Source organism: Primulina eburnea, unplaced genomic scaffold (assembly GCF_022965805.1).
Source record: "Primulina eburnea isolate SZY01 unplaced genomic scaffold, ASM2296580v1 ctg973_ERROPOS1174311, whole genome shotgun sequence".
NCBI classification, from domain to species: Eukaryota; Viridiplantae; Streptophyta; class Magnoliopsida; order Lamiales; family Gesneriaceae; genus Primulina; species Primulina eburnea.
Window position 1 is genome coordinate 380,312 of NW_027331729.1, and position 24,126 is coordinate 404,437.

Here is a 24,126-nt window from a genome sequence, read left to right on the forward strand (position 1 = left end):
AGCATTGAACGATTGTTCGATGAATATCGTAGAGAGAATGGGTGTCTTGTAGTTCGGTAGTGACGGTCAAGCCATAGTGTTCCTCGACTAACAAAACATACATTTACACATTGAAATGGAGTGTTTGCACACCCCAATGTCAGACAGAAATGGCCAACGGAGATCGAAAACCACCTTAGATTGATGGAGGTGATAGTTTCATTCTTCATCAGTGTATCATTAAACAAATATCCTAAATTTGAAATGTCTGTACTAGAGTATTTATGCACAAGCACATGAAATGCAATGAAAGAATAGAACACACAAAAAGCTTACTACAGTGATCTATAGCTCAACAAAATAAGTACAAGGTGAATCACTGTGTACCACTCATTTTTATCTTAACTTAATTAATATTTTACACATACAAATTCTTTAAAAAAATTGTTCAATGTCAAAAAATGGGGTAGCATATACAATTCAAATGACAGACTGACTATAGCGCTGAATAATTTCTTCACTCGATGTAAAAATTCAGATGCACGAGATCTCAGCCTCCCTTGCCGTAGGAAGGGCAGCGCACGTTTGGGCCGGCGCTATGTTCCTCGGCACAACGGCTTGTTGAAAGTAAGTTGACCTGTGCATACCACCAACACACCCAAACTATAACAACAATACTAACAATAGTAATAACAATAACTAAAATAGTGCTGATAAGAAACCACCTTGATAATTTCATTCTTGGCTTTTCGCCCAGAGTAGGCAGCAAGGACAGCCATGTGAAAATGCTGCATTCAAAAAGGTTTATGTAAAAACAATTTATGTTAAAGTAAAAATCAAGCTCGATCATAAGTTCTCGAAATATTAATTAGCCTAAAATAAGTAGGCCAATTTCATGCAATCCTATTTTTCTTGTAAAATTAAATATAATTGATTCAAGATATTAGAAGTATATAGTAAGGACAAAAGCTTTTCCAAAAACCGATGTTAAGTCCTAACAACACATAATGTTGAATGTAGATATATGAAAATCAATCAGCCGAAATATGATCACAGTATATGTAGATAGAAAATAAAGAACTTACTCTAAAAGGATCGCTTCTCAATGACTGCACAAAAATTGAGCTCCCCACTCCTGTATCCTGTCACAAGAACAACATCAAAATTTTCAGCATTTTATTGAAACGATAGTTAACTTCACAGAGAGTTGAGAAAAGAGCGATATAATATATATATATATATATATATATATATATATATATATATATATATATATATATATATATATATAAATCTTGTTTGCTATCCACCTCCAAAGAAATATCTTTCAGCCGCCTTCCGGTTTGGGCACAACATACACGAATGGCAGGTTCTTCACAACTTCCACTGATAATGTAATCTCTTCCGTTCATATAATATGAACGAGTATAGTTATAAGCACTTCCAGTCGAAACAATCCCAAAATCCGTGTGAAGCCTCCCATCCACAGCTAAAAGTTGTTTCACCTGAAATATTTTCGTAAACCCATCATAAAACAGATCCTGTCCGCCAGGATACGTGAATATATATTTAAATGAGCCCTATGCTTAACGGTTCCGGGGTTTCGGATCCACCAGTGCCGGAACCAGTTAGAACCGGTCCAAAACCGGTTCCAGTTAACCAATCCGATCCACTACTCGAACTGGTAGTGGATGCACCAGTTCCGGGCCAGTTCCAACCAGTTCTGAGCCTTTTTTTTTAAATTAATAATGGCAAAATTATTTGAATCTAATACTTTGAGTTGAGAAAATACATTATACAAAATGATAAATATAAATGAAACAATGATATCTACATTAAACAAAATTCATCATGATTTTCTAAGATATATTTGGAAAACTCCGGATCTTACTCGGAACCTGAGCATGCAAATTTTCTAATAAGACCCAACTAGTTTAGTATATGGACCAAATATAATAACCATTATATAATCACTCAAAATGATGTAAGCTCCTAACAACATTTACGACATCAATAAGAAAATTGAATTTCAGGTTAAATCTGTACCTCGTTATCTACAGCCGAGACGAGTAGATAAAGATCGTCATGAGAGAAACAAACCATCACATTTCCTCTCGAGCTTGAAGCTGTATAGCAAGGTCGCATGGGATCCTGTCTTAGGTCCCACATCTTCACATCACGATCAAATGAAGAAGTTGCTAGGAGATTAGGGGAATGATTTGAAAACTTAGCCACATTTATTGGTTCACGATGCATGTCTGTGAACAATTGTAGGCGCTGTCCAGTGCATACATCATATATGGCAACTTTCTTGGAGTAACCACTTGTCAGGCACCAATCATCTGTTGAGTTTACGTGAACTGATGTCAACTGCTCAAAGTCATCAAAGGTGACTGCAGCAATCGAATATCCATCTTCTAGTTTTGAAGTAACATTGTTGATGTCATATAATCTTAAAGCATCATTATCTGAGCCCACCAGGAGCTAGATTGGCAAAATGAAATACAATTCTATCAGCAAAAGCTCAGGTTCATCAAAGATACATAAATGTAAGTTGATCAAATATCAAGCAATAGAGATTCAAAAACAAATACTCAAGCTAACAAGATGAAAAATAAAGAAGATTGTAAATTAGTGTTTTTGAAATGATGATCACACGATTGTCTCATAAACCACTTAGTCAGACAACTCAAAACTTATTGGATTGTTGGAGGATGGAGGTGAAACAGTGATTAATAATCACCTTTATGAAAGAATGTGTAAATATTTTTGACAACTTACCTTTGAGGGTTGTTTTTTAAGCCAGCAGAGGCCAAGAATACCACTGATTTGCTGGTAAGGTGAGATATACTTAATAATATTTCCTGTTTCATGGTTCAGAATCACGACTTCTCCATCGAGGGTTCCAACCGCCATTAGACTTTGGTCAGACGGGTGATACTCAAACTGCCTCGGGCGAAGCCTTTCGTCGATTTCTTCTGCTGCCTGGCCTACATTAGTAATAGGATATTGAAGTGCCTGAACAGAGGACACAAACTTTGCTGCACAAAGGGATCTTGTATAGAAGCACTGATTCCTTTTATGAGATGATGAAGGTTTCGTCCTCGATGGATTTTGACTGTAAGTCATACAACTTGTTCCCATTTCACGAAAATGCAAGACATTGACGACACTCTCCTTGTGAATGCGGTTATATGGCAAGTACTCGTAGTATTTGGAGAGGAGCGTTTTTGTTATTTCGACATTCGGTTGCTTTTCCGATAAATTATCTGTCATATCTATATCAATCCTCCAAGCAGAAGGATGCGAGGTAATTTGTGACTCCATCTTCATGTCCTGTGAAGTATACTTGGAGGAGTCCTATTCAACATCCTATTCTAAAAGAGAACATGAAATTCAATCAATCTATAGCGACAGTCCATTACTTAATAACCAAAATTCAAGATCTTTAGCACCAAACACTTATAAAACAAGAAATAACTGCTGATATCTTCATGAAATAAAAATAAATAATGCAAACCATTTCTAAAATAAAAAGAAAAAAAAAACAAGGTTGAATAATGCATTTAGACTTTTCATATAAGCAATAGGTCGAATAAGCTTTCTTGATGGGGTAGAACAAATCGAGAAATACCACTAAACATTAAACAAAAAGTAAACCATAATTATTGTGTCCCAACCAGACATCAACAGTTGACTGAAACATCATCATGTGATGGATAAATTACATTTTACACCCTTGTGAAACTACACGATAAAATTTATCCCGATTGATAAAAAAAAAAGTAATTTGCAATTTCAAAAGAAGAAAAAATGCCAAATTTTGTTGGGGTCTAAATGAATTACCAGTATACTAATTATTGACAAGGGATTGTGAATAATGTTAAGTTTGACTGAACAAATCCGCCACACCAACTAGAAAACTTAGGTGGAATAAGAGGACATGCAGACTTGAGAATAACTTCTTGTTTTCAAAATATTTGAAATCTTCCTAGCACCAAATCATGCAAAGGAAAAAAGATTAATATGAATCTAATTGAAATTATCTGATTCAGTTTTTATTAATTTCCAAAAATACTTTATTGCACAAAATATATAAAAAGTTAATTTTATTCCCCCAAAAGAATACCAAAGATCCAAGATCATTCTGTCTAAATCATTTCTCCAAAAGAGGCCAAAGAAATCATCTACATTATATATGTAGTCTCCCCTGTTTTCTCCTCACTACCATTGTTATTTAAAATATAAATCAGCTGACCATAAAGATTCCATTAAAGCTTCAAAATCAAGAAAATTTACTCAACCTTTCACAGCTCGCAAAGTAATCATAAATCTCGCGCTGTTTTATCCTAAAACCATGGAAAAAAATAACAGAAGAATCCCAGAAACAGTAGTTTCTTACCCGTGATTCATCTTCACAACTAAGCCGTAAAATTTTTATAAAAAGAGCAAAAAAGGAACATAAAAACAAGAGAGAAACCTGCCCGGAGCTGCTGCAACTTTCTGAATGAGAAGTGGACAGGAGAGAAAATAACAGGAAGAGAAAAATTCTATGACAAAATCATGAATATGGTTTCGTTAACTGTAACAATTATATAAAAAAAAACAAATAAATTTAAAAATAACCACCACCTTTCTAACTTTTTTAGCATCTTACGTGCTATCCTTCCATTAAAAAATTCAATAAAAATATATTATAAGCCAAAAAAACTCCACAACATTCCATTTTACACTTTTGAGATATCAAATTTTATTTCACTTGATTTTAATTTCGTAATATTAATGTCGATCGATTAAATCATATATAATCAAATTTGAACAATGAAAAACATTACGATTTCATATGTTCAAATTAATATTAAAAAACTACATAAATAAGAATAAAAAATTTCTTACAATTTCATATATTAGAATAAAAATATTACACAATGTAAAATCAAATACACCCTTGCAATTTTACTTTATATTCTAATTTGATTGTATAAAAATATAATCGACAAATTTATTACACTAATAAAATTAAGTGAATCAAATTCGATAGAAATTTGAAATCAAAATTTTAAACTACTTAAAAATGAGTAGGTTTTTATGAGAAGTTTTCACATATTTATATCCGTTAGATGAGTCGACCTAGTCCATAACTAAAATAATATTTTTTATAAGTCGTATCGAGTATAAGAGATTCGTCTCACAAAATTGAGCCGTGATACATTCTCCTCGTAAATTTTTGTGTTCTAAAAGTAAACGGAATAGAGAAAACAAATTTAATTTCAGAAAGAAAAATCCAGCATCGTTGCTCTTGTAAAAAAATGTCTTTTTCATGTATGAAAAAATATCTCAGAGTTAATATATATTAATCAAATCTAGCAATATATATTAAAAAAATATATTTTCTAATAAATATCTTCTAGAAAGGAGGAAAGGAAATCCGCCCGTAGCTTATAGTTTTTCCTCTGTAAACAATAAGCTCCGTACAATGTTTGAAAATTGAATAAACTAAGTAATAATGGAGAGAGAAAACATACCTTATCGATTTAAAAGTGATTGGAGAGTTATAACGCCGGAGCAAAATTTTAGTTAAATGACGAATTTGTCAAATTTCAATTTTAGTTATATATTCACATTTTTTTCGATTTTAATAATTCTTCATCGAATGGTCGAAGTAGCGCTTAAAAAATGACATATTATTGAAAAAATACTGTCGTGCTACCAAAAATTGTTGATGTAACAACATATATTGAAATTTGATATCACGTCAATTCTCTAGTAAAAATGACTCAAAGTGAAGAAAAAAGAATTAAGTTGCTTGACTTAGGTTGTGAATTGGCCCATAATATGATAAAAATAATAAAAATATACAAATTTAACGAAAAAAAAATGTAATTATTTGTTTCTTATGCTCAACAAAGGTAGCTTGTGTTGAAAAATAATTTAAAATGTGTGTATTGAATATTTGAATGTTGAAAATAAGAGTTGTAAATATTGAAAATTAGTGTGTGATGATGTAGGTGATGATGAATTTTATTTTTGGATTATGTGTAAAGAAGCTCTATAAATAGATCTCTCATTTGTGAAGAAAATCACAATTGAGTAGAGAGAAAAATATTATAAAGTGTGTAGTTTGGTAAATTTTGTGAGTTTGAGATTTTTACTTTTTACCATAAATTTTTACTTTTTCACAACACTTTATCAGCACGAAGCTCTAAAAGTCCTTCATACTTTTCCAATCTCCAAACAGAAGAAAAAGATAACAAAATAATTATATTTATTTTCTGTTATTTATTTATTGTGTATTTATTTAATATACAATATAATGTTATTATTAGAAATAATAAAAATAAATTTTTCATAAACTTGTTATAAATCCAGGGAGGATGTTAAGACGACATCCCACACTCCCGGTTAGGGATACGACAAGTATAAAAGCCTATAAGGTTTTTAAACAAAATAAATTATGACACTCATTATAATATTATGATATGATATATATAATTATTTAAACATGTCTAATATTATATACATCATATTATTACCATAAAATTATACAAATACATACATTTATTTTTTTTGTACACCAACGGTCATAAATGGTAAAAAAAGGCTAGTTTTTGCCCTATAAATATGATCTCACAAACACATTCAATCACTACAACTTTCTCTTCTTCTCTAAAAATTATTCTTCATCAAATTTTTCGAAGAAAAAAGAAGATGGCTTTCTCAAAGTTATTTTTAATTATTTTGGTTATCATACTCACGAGTCTTGTATTTATCGGAGAATATCCTCCTCGTGCGTTTTCTTTATTTTTACAAATGCTTGTACTTGTTGTTTATCCGTTACTTTGTATTGCAATATTTATTAACTAATAAAATGCATCGTAATTTTTTTAGTACCACCATGTCAAATTTAACAAAGCTCGAATTTGTTGCGCTCGACATCACGGGAAAGAATTATATGCCATGGACTCTAGATGTAGAAATGCATCTTGAGTCATTGGGTCTAAGCGAGACCATTAAAGAAAATGGCATATGCACGTCACAAGAAAAGGCAAGAGCCATGATATTTTTGCGTCGACATCTCGACGATGGATTGAAATGTGAATATCTGACTGAAAAAAATCCCATGGCTTTGTGGAAGGGATTAAAAGAAAGATTCGAACATATAAGAGAAGTTATACTTCCAACCGCCCGGGATAAATGGAATACATTGAGATTCCAAGACTTTTAAAAAGTCAGTGATTACAATTCGGCGATGTATAGAATAATCTCGCAATTAAAATTTTGTGGACATGAGGTCACAGAATCTGAGATGCTTGAAAAAACATTTTCCACGTTTTATGCATCAAATATTACTCTACAGCAACAATATAGAGTACGTGGATTCGCGAGATATTCTGAACTCATCGCCTGTCTTCTTGTGGCGGAAAAAAACAACGAGCTATTAATGAGAAATCATCAGTCCCGACCCACTGGATCAACAGCACTTCCAGAAGTAAATGCTGTAAGTAAAAATGAATTTAAACCTGGAAACCAAAATCAATTTCAAAGACAAAGTTTTGGTCGAGGTCGAGGTCGAGGTCGTGGACGTGGACGTGGACGTGGACGTGGACGTGGAATTGGTCGTGGTCGTGGACGCGGCCGTGGTTTTGAAAATAATAGAGATAGTTATTTTTATAACTCATCTCAAAAGAGCGTCCCAAACCATCCACTGAAAAGGCATCATGAGAATACAAGTGTTAATGAGAATCACTCAAAAGATATGAAAGTTCTTGTTACAGATGTGGTATTCCAGGACATTGGTCCAAAGTTTGTCGAGCCCCTGAGCACCTTTGTAAACTTTATAAAGAATCATTAAAGCGGAAAGAAAAGGAGACCAACTTCACTGAACGCAGTGACCGTTTGAGTGATTCAACTCATTTTGATGCTGGTGATTTTATGAATGATTTCTCTGGAAATGATCAATGTGTTGGTGGGATAGAAATGAACAATATTGATGCTGCAGATTTTCTCAACGATTTCTCTGCAAATGAACAATATAATGGTAGAATATAAATGTACAATAATTTATTTTTCATGTATTCATAGAATAATGTTTTATTGTATAATTATGATATGTGTTATATTTAAATATATATTGCCAGTAATTTATTTCATTGCATATTTTTTTGAAGTTCAAATATGGAAAATGCTATGAGCAAAGATAAAGTTTGCATACCCGATAGTGGTACAACACACACTATCCTCCGAGATAAAAGATATTTCTTGGAACTAAAACCAACAAAAATAACGGTGAATACAATATCAGGTCCTGTAGACTTGATTAAAGGATGTGGTAAAGCACAATTTTTGTTGCCTAATGGTACAAAATTTTTGATCAATGATGCTTTATATTCACCACAATCGAAAAGAAATTTGTTGAGTTTTAATGATATATATTCCCATGGGTATGATACTCAAACAATGAATGAAAGGAATGAGAAATATATGTGTCTTATCACATATAAATCAGGAAAGAAATATGTGATTGAAAAACTACCAATGCTCCCTACTGGATTGCATTATACACATATAAGTCCCATTGAATCAAACATGGTAGTTGATAATTCTTAACCAATTGACATGATCGATTGGGACATCCTGGTTCAACAATGATGCGAAGAATTATAGAAAATACACATGGTCATCCACTGAAAGACCAGAAGATCTTTCAGAATAATAAGTTTCAATGTAAAGCATGTTCTCTTGGAAAACTTATTATAAGAACATCACCAGTCAAAATCCAAACTGAATCACCAATGTTTCTTGAACGTATTCAGGGTGATATTTGTGGACCAATCCATCCACCATGTGGACCATTCAGATATTTTATGGTATTGATTGATGCCTCCAGCAGATGGTCACATGTATGTTTATTGTCAACTCGAAATGTTGCATTTGCAAGATTACTTGCTCAAATAATAAAATTGAGGAATCAGTTTCCCGATTATACAATCAAGAAAATTAGACTTGATAATGCTGGTGAATTTACTTCCCAGACTTTCAATGATTATTGTATGTCTATGGGAATCATTGTTGAGCATCTTGTTGCTCATGTACATACACAGAATGGATTGGCTGAATCATTGATTAAACGTCTGCAAATTATTGCTAGACCAATGATTATGAAAACAAAGCTCCCTATTTCTATATGGAGACATGCAATTTTACATCCTGCTTCATTAATTCGCATCAAACCAAGTGCATATCATAAATACTCCCCATTACAGCTTGCATTTGGTAAAGAACCAGACATTTCTCATCTGAGAATTTTTGGATGTATGGTGTATGTGCCTATTGCACCACCACAACGAAAGAAAATGGGACCTCAAAGAAAGGTTGGAATTTATATCGATTATGATAGTCCATCAATCATTCGATATCTTGAACCTCAGATAGGCGACGTGTCCACAGCACGTTTTGCTGATTGTCATTTTAATGAGGAAATCTTCCCAATGTTAGGTTGAGAACAGAAACATACCGAAAAAGAAATTACATGGTATGTATCATCATTGTTACATCTGGATCCAAAAACACAACAATGTGAAAAAGATGTACATCAAATTGTGCACTTGCAAAGAATAGCAAATCAAATACCAGATGCATTTACAGATGCAAAAGGGGTAACTAAATCATATATACATGTTGTAAATGCTCCTGCTCGAATTGTAATTCCAAAGAAACAAATTGAACAAAGCCATGATGTCGTAAAACGCCTGAAGCGTGGAAGGCCAGTCGGTTCCAAGGATAAAAATCCTCGAAAAAGAAAATTCATCGAGAAACACGATGATCACAAAATAGAGAATGATGTTCCTGAAGAAACACATGATGATCACAAAATAGAGAATGGTGTTCCTGAAGAAACACATGATGATGAAAATGTTCTGTCAGAACCACAAACTGACGAGAATCATGAAATCTCTATCAATTATATTAATACTGGAAAAATATGGAACCGAAAAGATATAGAAGAACTCGACGATATATTTTCTTATAATGTGGCAATCGACATCATAAATGATAATGAAGATCATGAACCAAAATCTTTTGGTGAATGTAAAAATCGGCAGGATTGGATAAAATGGAAAGAAGCCATCCAGGTTGGATTGGATTCGCTAAATAAACGTAATGTTTTTGGACCTATAGTCCTTACACCTGAAGGTGTAAAACCTGTTGGATACAAATGGGTTTTTATTCGAAAGCGAAATGAGAAAAATGAAATAGTAAGATATAAAGCTCGACTTGTTGCACAAGGTTTTTCTCAAAGACCTGGAATTGATTATGAAGAAACGTATTCTCCCGTGATGGATGCAATTACGTTTCGGTATTTGATTAGCTTGGCAGTATCTAAAAATTTAGAAACGCGTCTTATGGATGTTGTTACAGCTTAATTATATGGATCACTTGATAGTAATATATATATGAAAATCCCTGAAGGATTTAAGATGCCTGAAGCACAAAGTTCAAAACCCAGAGAATGTTATTCTGTGAAATTACAAAGATCGTTATATGGGTTAAAGCAATCAGGTCGAGTGTGGTATAATCGACTAAGTGATCACTTGATGAAAAATGGATATGTAAATAATTCAATGTGCCCTTGTGTTTTCATTAAGAAAACAACATCCGGATGTGTAATTATTGCTGTATATGTTGATGATTTAAACATCATTGGAACGAAAAAGGAAATTCAAGAAGTTGTGTCATACTTGAAGGAAGAATTTGAAATGAAGGATCTTGGAAAAACCAAGTATTGTCTAGGTTTACAAATTGAATAAAAAGAATGCGGAATGTTTGTTCATCAGACAAATTATACAGAAAAGATCCTTAAACGTTTTAATATGGATAAATCAAATCCTTTAAGTACTCCAATGGTTGTTAGATCATTAAACATAGAAAATGATCCATTCCGTCCATGTGAAGATGATGAAGATATTCTTGGTCCAGAAGTACCATATCTAAGTGTCATCGGTGCCCTTATGTACCTTACAAATTGTACAAGGCCTGATATATCTTTTGCCGTGAATCTGTTGCCAAGATTTAGCAGATATCCAACAAAGAGACACTGGAACGGAATTAAACATATATTCCGTTATCTACGAGGAACGACAGACTTGGGACTTTTGTATTCAAAAGATGCTAATCCAAGTATAATTGGTTATGCTGATGCTGGATACTTATCTGATCCACACAAGGCACGTTCCCAAACTGGATATGTATTTACTCGTGGAGGCACTGCAATATCTTGGCGTTCACAGAAACAAACGCTCGTAACAACTTCATCAAATCATGCCGAGATTATTGCACTACATGAAGCAAGTCGTGAATGTGTGTGGTTAAAATCATTGACCCAACATATCCAAATTTCATGCGGATTATCATTCGATGAGAAGCCTGTGATACTATATGAAGATAATGCTGCATGTGTTGCTTAAATGAAAGAAGGATACATAAAAAGCGACATAACTAAACATATTCCTCCTAAGTTCTTCGCATTCACCAAAGAGCTTGAGAAGAATAAATGTATTGATGTTCGTCACATTCAATCAAGTGAAAACTCATCAAATCTCTTCACAAAGGCACTTCCTACGTCAATATTCAGAAAGCACATATATAATATTGGAATGCGCAATCAACGAAAATTGTGAAGAATTGTTCGTGTCAACATGAGGGGGAGTTTACGTGACTGCACTCTTTTTCCCTTACTATGGTTTTTATCCCAATGGGTTTTTCCTAGTAAGGTTTTTAACGAGGCAGTATAAAAACACGTAATGAAGACATCATCGTATCATGATCATCATCACAAGGGGGAGTGTTGAAAAATAATTTAAAATGTGTGTATTGAATATTTGAATGTTGAAAATAAGAGTTGTAAATATTGAAAATTAGTGTGTGATGATGTAGGTGATGATGAATTTTATTTTTGGATTATGTGTAAAGAAACTCTATAAATAGATCTCTCATTTGTGAAGAAAATCACAATTGAGTAGAGTGAAAAATATTATAAAGTGTGTAGTTTGGTAAATTTTGTGAGTTTGAGATTTTTACTTTTTATCATAAATTTTTACTTTTTCACAACAGCTTGAATATAGTCGTTTATGTCAAATTAAAATTTTGAATATATCAGTAATTACAGTTTATCTGATGTCAATATCTCAAATTTAGAACGAAATCACTCTTCCTCACAACAAGAAGGGAAAAAAAACATTTGGATGTCATCAATTAAGCCTATGGCCTATAAAATTTTGTCCAAAACCCATAATTTCTTCGTGTTTCCGCCATAGAGTAGAGGTCAAAACCCGAACTAACTCTATTTATTTTGCCATTTGAGAAAAAAAAAAAAAAAAACAGATTGTATCCCTTCGAACGAATCAAGTGGCACATTTATCTGTAAATCTTAGGTCGGTACGTAGCATTCCATTAATTTATCCCTCTCAACCAATCCAGGTATTGGGATCGTCTGCAAAGGTTGATTTATCCAATTCAATGGAATTCATGTTTAACCCCCCCAAAAAAAAACTATAAGCGAGAAAACTATATAAAATTATTAACAAAATAAGGATAATAATTAGAAGATACAAAATGCGAAATATACCAACCCACCCACATCCAAATTTAATTTAAGCCCACGAGCCCAAGATATGTGAAGTTGTGAAATATAAGTTAACATTCGTGGGTCTCTTTTTTATCCTTTGGTGGTAGGGGACAAAAACATCGCACCAACTAAAATTAATGCCCCTGGAGGAAGATAAGCCAGACCAAAACGGCCCCTCCACCAGTAACCAAACTCCCCAGCGCCTTCTGCAGATTCAACAGCTTCTCCACCCCACTCTGCAAAGCAACATGAATGGTTCGTAACATTTGTTTGATAGTTAAGGTTTGCTTGATCCTACCTTTAGGGTAATTTCATAAGGGTACATCCAATGACATACGATGAAAACCACGTCGAATTTTTCATGTAATATTCATGTGTTGGACATATAAAAAAATCATATGTAGCTCATTGTAATTTGTATGCTATCATATCAAATCTTAGGATAATATCCTGATGTTTGGATTGCATAAATCGATATTTAAAGTGGCATGATGTTTTTCAAAATTTCAGACAGAAGTTTACTCTACATTTATGGCTCTCGTGCTTTTGAAACAAAAATGTTAATACATGATCAGATGAGGTACATAGTGAGCAGCGATACATAAATATTAATAAATGTTGACCGTTGACCTTTTCAAACAATATAAGTGAATACTTTAATATGATAAAAAAAATTGTTAGAAAAATTATTAGAAGTAGTTAATTTATTTAATGATTAGGGTAAATTGGTAAAATAATAGAGAAAATTATATTTTATATAAAATATAATTTTCTCTATTTATATAAAATTTTAATTATATATTTGAGATAGATAAAAAAAAAAAGAGTAACATTTATACGTGAGACACGTACGGTATAAGTAGATTTATCAATAGCGCACGTACATAATGATTTGACCTAATCATTGTGTAACCTCGTGTGTTACGCCAGAAATCTAGCTAGAATTAATTTATCATATCCTAGGACAATTCCCACTCTTAGGCCCTTTGAGTTAGCCTTACGTCTCAGATTCAGGAGGCTGAAATTAGCATTTATTTTTGTTGCGTCGTAAATTAAGATTTAATTGTCCTTTACAAAACTAAAAAAAAAAAAAAAAATAGAGTGAATGGCTTAAAAAACAATTTATTTATTTTGTGAATAAATTACAGTTTTAATTTATTTATTTAGCTGAAATTACTATTGGTCTTCATGGTTCTACCAATGTCAGCAAAAACTGAGACGATTTACTGTGCTACTGCTATCCTAGGTTTCTCATGCACGAGGACAGATTGATCATTGACGTGGTTGCGTAAAAAGCGCCAAAAAATAAGAATCTTCTAACATATTTGTCAAAGATTCATCATATTCTACTTCGCGACAACCTAAATGCTCTCGTAAGAAGGAAGCCTCGAAGAAAATACATCCAAAGATCACCGCCATCCGCCATTAATGGAAGCGTGAAATAAGAAGGTGTCGCTGGTGAACACCGAACTAGAACCCGGATCCGGCTGGAGTTTTTTTCGAATTTCACGATTTACATGTTAAGTAGTCATAGACTCATTATTCATAGTGGTTTTCAAAAGCATCAAGTTTTGTATGATTTAAAGTTAATAGATCTGTTGGATCAATTTTATTTTTATGGGCTTATATGTGAATAATTATGTGTGTGGGTTGTCTGTTAAGTTAAGCCCAAAATAAAGTGATCAAATAAAGTTTCGGGTTATTGGGCTTTAATGTATCTAATGGGCTGTGGGCCTTTAATGTGTAGAGACATAAGTGTAATTTCTGTTTTTATGATGGGCTAAAACGGAAATATCAGAAGATATTATCTATAAATAAGGGTCATGGTCCCCAGATCTCGCGTTGTCACTTCACTATTCTCTCCCCCATTAAGAAAATAGTTCTGAAGAGAAACTAAAGGATTCTCTCAAGGAAAGAGCGCGTAGATCTGGAAGATCAAGACACGTTCTAAACAATTCAGAATTATGGCTTCAGGTACGCTTCCGCTTAAGTTTTCAGTCAAATTCTTAATGATTTAACGTGATGGATTCTGCGGTTTATGGGTTTTCCCCAACAAGTGGTATCAGAGCCATTCATGTTTGAATCATTGAGATTTGTTTAAAGTTTTTTGGTACTTTTTGGATCCAGATCTGAAAAATAAAATTTTGTTTAAAATTTTTTGATATGGCTTCAGATCTGAAAAATATATTAATATGTTTTCAGATCTGAAAATATTTTGATACGGTTTCAGATCTGAAAAATATTTTGGTTTAGATCTGAAAATTTTTGTTCTATGGCTTCAGATCTGGAAAATATTTTGGTTGAAAATCAAATCTTTTAAAGTTTCAGTTTTGGTAAAAAGATTTGGTTGTAAAATTTAAAGATTTGGTATAAGATTTCGATTTTCTTTCCGGTTCTTGTTTAACAAAATATTTACGAGGAAAATCGAAAATTCGGATTTTTTTTAATTTAAAAAAAAAAAAAAATAATACGGTTCGGTCGGGTCGTACGGAACAGGTCGACCCGACCCATACGGGTTCGGGCCGGGTCTTACGGACCGGGGCGACCCGGCCCATACGGATTCGGGTCGGGTCCTATGGACCGGGCTAGCCCGAACCGTACGGATTCGGGTCAGTCGGCCCGGCCCGTACGGAATTCCGAAAAAAAAAAAATTTAAAAAAAAATTTTTTTTTTTTCGGTTCAGGTTTTTTCCATTAAGGTTAAATTTTCATTAATTCAAATAATGATAAGGTTATATGTATTTTTAAAATTGATTAATTGAAATAAAATGTCGCCAAAGTGACCTCTTTTATGGAAATTAATTTTATTTTGAAATACAAAAAGATTTTTGGGTATATGTGATTTATATGAATTTTGATCGGCTCAAAGGAAGGTTAATATTTAATATAATCACATATGCAATTGTGGTGGTAAACATGTGATAGTTGTTCGGTTTTTCATGTGAATAATAAATCGGCCCAAAGGAAGGTTGTTATTTGACATGATAGTTACTATCAGTGTTTGACTACTGCGCCAGGATATCATTTACAAGTTAATATTTTGTCCAAAGATGAAACATTAATAGAGTGCTCGATATTCTGTTTATGGGGGTTTACATTATTTGAATTTATTGATTATTTTATTTGGATATTTGGTTGAGCATGTATGTTTTGTTTTTGTTCTCTGTTCAGATTTGACTCCTGCAAATATTCATTCCAACATAAATTCTATTCCTATGTTAAATGGCTCGAATTTTAAATCATGGCAAGAGAATTTGTTGATAGTTCTCGGAGTCATGGATTTAGACCTTGCGATAAGGATTGACTCTCCTCCCGCCATTACGGATAAGAGTACCTCTGATGAAAAGAGGGAGTTTGAAAGGTGGGAAAGATCAAATCGCATGTGTATGATGATCATGAAGAAGGCCATTCCGGAAACATTCAGGGGCACAATGTCTAGCGACATTGCTACAGCTAAGGCTTTCCTTCAAGACCTCGAAAAGAGGCTTGCTAAAAATGAAAAGTCTGAAATTGGTACACTTTTGGCAAGCCTCATTTCAATGAGGTACAGGGGTAAGGGCAACATCAGGGAGTACATTATGGAAATGTCTCATCTTGCTTCAAGGTTGAAAGCACTGAAGCTTGACCTCTCTGAGGACTTGCTGGTGCATCTGGTTTTAATATCTCTTCCTACTCAATTTAACCAGTTCAAGGTGAGCTATAACTGTCAGAAAGAGACTTGGTCTCTGAATGAGCTCATCTCGCACTGTGTCCAGGAAGAGGAAAGGTTGAAGCAAGACAAGACAGAAAGTGCTCATTATGCCTCTACCTCGAAGGATAAAGGAAAGAAAAGGAAGGATAAGGTTGCTGCGGATACACAGCCTTCGAAGAAACAACAGAAGAATCCTAGTGATTCTCAAAGTTCTGGTTGTTTTTTCTGTGGCAGTGATGGGCATATGAAGAAGCAATGCAGTAATTATCACGCTTGGCGTGCTAAGAAAGGTATGCTTCTGAATATGGTTTGTTCTGAGGTTAATTTAACTTCAGTGCCTAGACACACGTGGTGGATAGATTCTGGTGCAACAACTCACATCAGTGTGTCTATGCAGGGTTGCCTGGATTGCCGAAAACCAAGTGATGCTGAAAGATTCATCTATGTTGGTGACGGCAACAAAGTTGAAGTTGAGGCAATAGGAAAATTTAGATTGTTGTTAAAGACTGGAATATATTTGGATCTTTATGAAACATTTGTTGTGCCGTCTTTTAGGCGGAATTTGATTTCCATTTCTGCATTGGACAAATTTGGTTATTCTTGTTCGTTTGGAAATGGAATATTCAGTTTGTTTCTCGATTCAAAATTGGTTGGTTCTGGTTCTTTATCAGGTTACGATAATCTTTATTCTTTGGATGTTATTGCTTCATTTAATGAAACCCTGCAAACAAGTAGAGGCACTAAAAGAAAATTAACCAGTGAGGATTCAGCTGCGTTATGGCACAAAAGATTGGGTCATATCTCTGAAAAGAGAATAAGGAGACTTGTGTCAGACGAAATTCTCGAACCTTTAGATTACACAGATTTTAATAATTGTGTTAATTGTATAAAGGGAAAACAAACCAACAAAAGGAGATTTGAAGCCAATAGGTGTTCAGGCGTCTTAGAACTTATACATACTGATATTTGTGGACCATTCCCTTCGGCTTCTTGGAATGGTCAACAGTATTTTATAACGTTCACAGACGATTTTTCAAGATATGGCTTCATTTATCTCATTCATGAAAAGGCACAGTCATTGGATGTGTTCAAAAACTATAAAGCTGAAGTTGAAAATCAACTTGGCTTAAAGATTAAAAGCGTTAGATCTGACCGTGGTGGTGAATACTATGGTAGATATGACGGTTCAGGTGAACAACGTCCAGGACCTTTTGCAAGATTCCTAGAGGAATGCGGTATCGTCCCACAGTACACTATGCCGGGTTCGCCCACTATGAATGGTGTTGCTGAAAGACGAAACAGAACGCTTAAGGACATGGTGAGGAGTATGATCAGTCATTCTACCTTACCAGAATCACTCTGGGGAGAAGCACTAAAGACCGCAGCATATATCCTTAATAGGGTTCCAACTAAGGCAGCGACCAAAACCCCTTATGAACTTTGGACGGGTAAAAAGCCCAGTCTTAAGCATCTGCACGTTTGGGGATGTCCAGCTGAGGCAAGGCCTTACAAGCCTAATGAAAAGAAACTGGACTCAAGGACGGTTAGTTGTTATTTTATTGGATACTCTGAAAGATCCAGGGGGTACAAGTTTTATGATCCCACGAGTAAGTCGATTTTTGAGTCAGGAAATGCCAGGTTCTTTGAGGATGTTGAGTTTGCGGGGGGAGATAAAGTAAGGGATATTGTCTTTGAAGAGAAATATGTAAATATTCCCATAGGTGTCTTGGACATTGATCAGGATCATATTCCTCACTTTGACCAAGACACAATACAGGAAGACAATATTAGAGATCCTCCCATTCCAGATGAACAAACTCAAGCACCTCCGGAACCTATGCCATTAAGGAGATCCACTAGAGAGCGGAGAAATGCAGTGCCAGATGATTACATTGTATTTCTTCAAGAACATGAGGCAGACATTGGACTGATGGAGGATGATCCTATTAACTTCCGTCAAGCCATGAAAAGTTCTAACTCTCAAAAGTGGAATGATGCCATGAATGAGGAGATAAAGTCCATGAAGGACAATGACGTATGGGATCTTGTCTCATTGCCTAAAGGTACGAAGCCCATTGGTTGCAAATGGATATTTAAAACCAAGAGGGATTCGAAAGGCAATGTGGAAAGATATAAGGCTCGTCTTGTCGCTAAAGGCTTTACACAGAAAGAAGGCATTGATTATAAAGAGACTTTCTCTCCGGTTTCTTCGAAAGACTCTTTAAGGATTATAATGGCTTTGGTGGCGCATTTCGATCTTGAGCTTCATCAGATGGATGTAAAGACTGCGTTTCTAAATGGTGACATTGATGAGACGATTTATATGGTGCAGCCAGAAAATTTTGTATCCAAAGACACAAATAATATGGTTTGCAAATTAAAGAAATCCATCTATGGGCTCAAGCAAGCATCTCGACAATGGTATTTCAAATTTCATCAAGTGATCATCTCGTTTGGTTTTGAGATGAATTTGGTCGATGATTGTGTGTACCATAAGTTCAGTGGGAGTAAGCATATTTTTCTGGTTTTATATGTTGATGACATTCTGCTCGCTAGCAACGATATAGAGTTGTTGCATGAAACCAAGAGATTTCTAGCTAAGAATTTTGAGATGAAAGATCTTGGTGATGCATCTTTTGTACTGGGTATTCAGATACATCGGGATCGTTCTCGAGGTATTCTTGGATTATCTCAGAAAGGCTATATAGAGAAAGTTCTCAAGCGATATGGGATGCAAGATTGTAAACCAACGGATACCCCTGTAGCTAAGGGAGACAAATTCAGTCTCAAACAATGCCCAAAGAATGATTTTGAGGAAAAGGAAATGCAGAAGATTCCCTATGCATCTGCAGTGGGAAGTCTGATGTATGCTCAGGTTTGTACACGTCCAGATATTGCGTACGTGACAGGAATGTTGGGACGATATTTAAGTAATCCAGGAGTGGAACATTGGAAAGCAGTCAAAAGGGTCTTACGATACCTACAGAGAACAAAAGATTACATGCTCATATATCGGAGGTTGGATCAGCTTGAGATCATTGGGTATACTGACTCCGATTTTGCTGGATGCCAAGATAGTATGAAATCTACGTCGGGCTACATCTATCTCCTTGCTGGAGGTGCCATTTCCTGGAAGAGTGCTAAACAGTCACTTATAGCCTCTTCCACCATGGCAGCTGAGTTTGTAGCGTGTTATGAGGCATCCAATCATGGAATATGGCTGCAAAATTTTGTCACGGGACTGCGCATTGTTGATGGCATTGAAAAGCCACTAAGATTACATTGTGACAATAAATCAGCAGTTATGTATTCCAATAACAACAGAAGCTCGATGAAGTCTAAACACATTGACATCAAGTTTCTGGTTGTTAAAGAAAGAATTCAGAGTGGAAAGTTGTCTATTGAGCATATCGGTACAAACTCCATGGTTGCGGATCCGCTTACTAAAGGACTACCACCCAAACAGTTTCATGAGCACATTGCTAGTATGGGTGTTATGTCAATTGAGGAAATTCAGTTTTAGTGGGAGTTTGTTATTTTAAATGCTTTTCAGTTGTAGACATTTTCAGTTACAGTTATGTAAATTTATTTTCTGCAGAAATAAATTTCAAGTGAAGTCACACTCTGATTATGGTTTAAAGTTTGATCTCAATAAGGTTCAGGGAGGACCAGTTGGAAATAGGCATGTTACGGTCACATTGCATGAAATTTCCATGCTACACATCCACTTCATGATCCATGTCATTCAGTTGTGTTGGCATATGTGACCATTGATGGGTCTAGTTACCTTGAGTGTAGCGAAGACTGCTTTGATCCTATGTTGGTGTGATTGATGGACCGGATTGGTTATAGATACATTTCGGAATGACAACAATTTTTGAGCTCATAAGGTTATTTTCACAAACATAATTATAAAGTTGCACATATAGCCCAAGTGGGAGATTGTTGGATCAATTTTATTTTCATGGGCTTATATGTGAATAATTATGTGTGTGGGTTGTCTGTTAAGTTAAGCCCAAAATAAAGTGATCAAATAAAGTTTCGGGTTATTGGGCTTTAATGTATCTAATGGGCTGTGGGCCTTTAATGTGTAGAGACATAAGTGTAATTTCTGTTTTTATGATGGGCTAAAACGGAAATATCAGAAGATATTATCTATAAATAAGGGTCATGGTCCCCAGATCTCGCGTTGTCACTTCACTATTCTCTCCCCCATTAAGAAAATAGTTCTGAAGAGAAACTAAAGGATTCTCTCAAGGAAAGAGCGCGTAGATCTGGAAGATCAAGACACGTTCTAAACAATTCAGAATTATGGCTTCAGGTACGCTTCCGCTTAAGTTTTCAGTCAAATTCTTAATGATTTAACGTGATGGATTCTGCGGTTTATGGGTTTTCCCCAACAATCAAGCTAAGATTTATTTGTCAGGGAACTAAAAGATACCGAGTACACGAAAATCCAATGCGTACCTGATCATCGGCGGGACCGGGAGAAATGAAGTCCGAGTTTGGCCCAGGAGATTCAATTGGTGGCGCTGGTGGGCTGAATGGCTTAGGCGCTGGAGCTGGAGCTGGAGCTGGCGCCTTCTTGCCCTTCCTTTTGCTATGAGCTCGCGCCTTCACCGGGGGTTTGGTCGTCGATGGTGCAGTAGCTGGAGCAGGAGCCGGAACTAGAGACCCCAAGGGAGTGGCTGCTTCAGGCGCTGGAGATTGTGGGGACTGAACTGGAGAAATAGCTGTTGGAGAACTTACTGGTACCGTAGCAGATGGCGAGTTTACTGGAGCCGGACTCGGAGAAGGATTCACAGGGAATGAAACCAGAGGACTTGAAACTGGAGCCGAAGCAGGAGGCATCGAAACTGGAGAAGCCACTGTAATAGGTGACATAGCAGGTGGACTGGAAATGAAACTGGCGGATGGAGGATTTGAAACTGGAGCAGAAGCAGGAAGCATTGAAACTGGAGAAGCCGCAGGCGGACTGGAGATAAAATTGGCTCCACTAGGTGCATCGGCGGGTGGAAGACTGGAAACCGGAGCTGAAGCAGGAGGCATCGAAACTGAAGAAGCCACTGAAATAGGTGACATAGCAGGTGGACTGGAAATGAAACTGGCGGATGGAGGATTTGAAACTGGAGCAGAAGCAGGAAGCATTGAAACTGGAGAAGCCGCAGGCGGACTGGAAATAAAATTGGTTCCACTAGGTGCATCGGCAGGTGGAAGACTTGAAACCGGAGCCGGGGGCGTCGATACTGGAGAAGCCGCTGTAATTGGTGACGCAGCAGGTGGCCATGAAATAAAATTGGCTCCATTAGGCGCATTGGCAGGTGCAGCCGCCGGAGACCGAGCTCCGACAGTAGCCACTGCGATGCAGATAAAAGCGAGTAGAAATCCCCTTTTTCGTTGCATGGTCCTGGATTCTATGGAAATAAGAGAAATGCAGAAAAAGAAATGACAGGAAAGTGAATGGAAGAATGGATATAAATAAACTGAACAAAAAAATTTTCTTTCGTACTAAATTGAAATAATTATGGTGATTCAATAAACAATGGGAGAATAGATGGAAGTTGGACATTTGGTCGGGCCATGCAAGAGCAGACAAAATAATGTGGCGAGTAAATACTCCGGGCTGGGCCTGAATTCATGCGTTTCGGTTTGGAGTCGCCACGTCACTGACGCTTCTTTAGCGTTGTGACAATTAAATCGTCTTAATATTCCAAATTAAATGATTAATATCTTTTTAATATATTTATAATTATGGGGTCAAAAGTACGTATGTACATCAATGTAAATGTGAAAATTTTATAATGTTATTAGTAATTTAATTACACTATTTTAATCAAAATGACGAAAATTGATATACTTAGCATACTTATATATTTATAATTTATTCATCGCACATGCATATTTTATTTTCAATGATAGCAACAGTACTCTCGGGCTATCATTAGATCAGACCAAGAGAGTTTTATTCTTGAGAATTAGAATTTTTATAAAGGCTTTTCAGTGCGATCAAATAGAATTGTAAATGGTTTTTTTAATACCATAAATTGAAGTGATTTCTATTCAGTGGCACAAACTGGTGAACCCTTCCTATGAGAGAAGAGTGGAAAAAATATTCAACTAGATACACACAGGGGTCAGGGATAGAGAAAAATATCGAATTTTCGATATGCTGAAGTTACATACCGAAAAATAATGAATTTACCAAATTTTTTAATATACCGAAATTTTTGGTACGGTATGATATCGATACCGAAATATTGGTTACGATAACGGTATGAAATTTGAAATTATACTGAAATACCGAAATAATATATATAAATTAAAAAATATATAATATTTTTAAATAATTGAGTTAACTTTTTAAAAATATAAAGTATTTTTTTGGTATAAAACGATGTATCTCGATACTGTATCAAAAAAAAAAAAAAAAAATTCTTTTACGACTCATCATATTGAAATAGTCCAAATCAAAGTTCAGTAAACCAACTCGACTCATAGTTGAGAATTTAAATTGTTGAGAAGTCTTATGTCTGTCGCACGCCTAACCTTACAGCTATCTAAAGGACTGGATGCTGACTCTTGACTTGTTAAAAAGCTAACAGGCTTCAGAAATCACAGGACCTCAGACATTGTTGCAAAGATAGCGGATGAAGAATTTGCACATGTTGCGATTGAAGTTTATTGATATTCATTGATGTCTCGAATCTCCAGAAACATGTTACGGTTGATGTTTATTGGTTTTGCATATATATATATATATATATATATATATATATATATATATATATATATATATATATATATATATATATATATATATATATATATATATATATATATATATATATATAGTGTGTGTGTGTGATTTCTACACCAAATACAATATTCATCTCTAACTCATTTACTTCAAATTTTACACACAAAAAAAATATTCTCGAAATAATTTTTTTATTTTACATATATTAAATATTATATTTTATTTAATATATTTTTAATTATGACTAATGTTTTATTATTAATAAATTTAAATAATAATATTTAAGTTTATAATTTAATCATATAACATAAATTAATTTATATATAATATGAATTAATATACAAACATTATTTAAATTGAAAAATATGAATACAAATTCAAACACAATACAGATACAATTTCAAATATGTGTTTGCATTTGTATTTGAATTATGTGTTTCAGGTTGCACTTGTATTTCATTATCTTTTTTAATTTAATTATGAATTGTATTGTTATATTAATTTTTTGTATTTATATTAAATTATATTAATTTAAAATCATAAAAACCAATTAGTTTTTAAATATTAATAATTAACATAAATATTTTAAAAATCAACAATTATTATTTTTTAATTTTCATGATTAAATATCTAATTATTAAAATAATAAAATAAATAATATACTATTAAATTTATAATTTTAAATATAAATATTTATAATAAATATAAATAAAAAAACTTATAAAAATTACTAAAAAAAACCCTGCGCCAAAATGGTGTAAGCCTTGGAGATTGCCTTACATTAACGTATTTTCTTGTTACAAAATTTTATATATGTGTCAGTTTTTTTTTAACATGGAAAGTTACATTTTAGGTTGAGTAACTTACATATTTTTTATTGGCAAAAACTTGTGTGAGACGGTCTCACGGATCGTATTTGTGAGACGAATTTTTTATTTGGGTTATCAATGAAAAAATATTATTTTTTTATACTAAGAGGATTACTTTTTATTATGAATATGAGTAGGGTTGACCCGTCTCACAGATTAAGATCCGTGAGAAGGTCTCACAAGAGACCCACTCATTTTTTTTTTTT

General features: G+C 34.3%; 2 protein-coding genes across 5 annotated transcripts; both read right to left on the bottom strand.

Moving 5' to 3' along the window:
• Positions 1-294: 294 nt before the first annotated feature.
• Positions 295-4,546, bottom strand: LOC140822621 (protein DWD HYPERSENSITIVE TO UV-B 1-like). 4 transcript variants are annotated; one of them, XM_073183416.1, is made up of 7 exons: positions 4,460-4,546; positions 2,761-3,356; positions 2,026-2,463; positions 1,290-1,484; positions 1,065-1,121; positions 705-767; positions 295-616 (listed from the first exon to the last, which is right to left on the bottom strand). In XM_073183416.1, exons 2-7 carry the CDS (start codon positions 3,310-3,312, stop codon positions 530-532), a joined length of 1,392 nt encoding a protein of 463 aa, XP_073039517.1. In that variant the 5' UTR covers positions 3,313-3,356; positions 4,460-4,546; the 3' UTR covers positions 295-529. The 4 variants fall into 4 exon arrangements, with proteins under 4 accessions (XP_073039517.1, XP_073039519.1, XP_073039520.1 ...); XM_073183418.1 differs by having other exon boundaries at positions 4,464-4,525; XM_073183419.1 differs by having other exon boundaries at positions 2,761-3,351; positions 4,460-4,508.
• A 7,942-nt stretch (positions 4,547-12,488) lies between these two features.
• LOC140822603 (uncharacterized) lies at positions 12,489-21,727 on the bottom strand. Its single transcript, XM_073183387.1, has 2 exons — positions 20,762-21,727; positions 12,489-12,840 (listed from the first exon to the last, which is right to left on the bottom strand). The coding sequence occupies exons 1-2, from the start codon at positions 21,695-21,697 to the stop codon at positions 12,739-12,741; spliced, it is 1,038 nt and encodes a 345-aa protein (XP_073039488.1). The 5' UTR covers positions 21,698-21,727; the 3' UTR covers positions 12,489-12,738.
• Between the last annotated feature and the right edge of the window lie 2,399 nt (positions 21,728-24,126).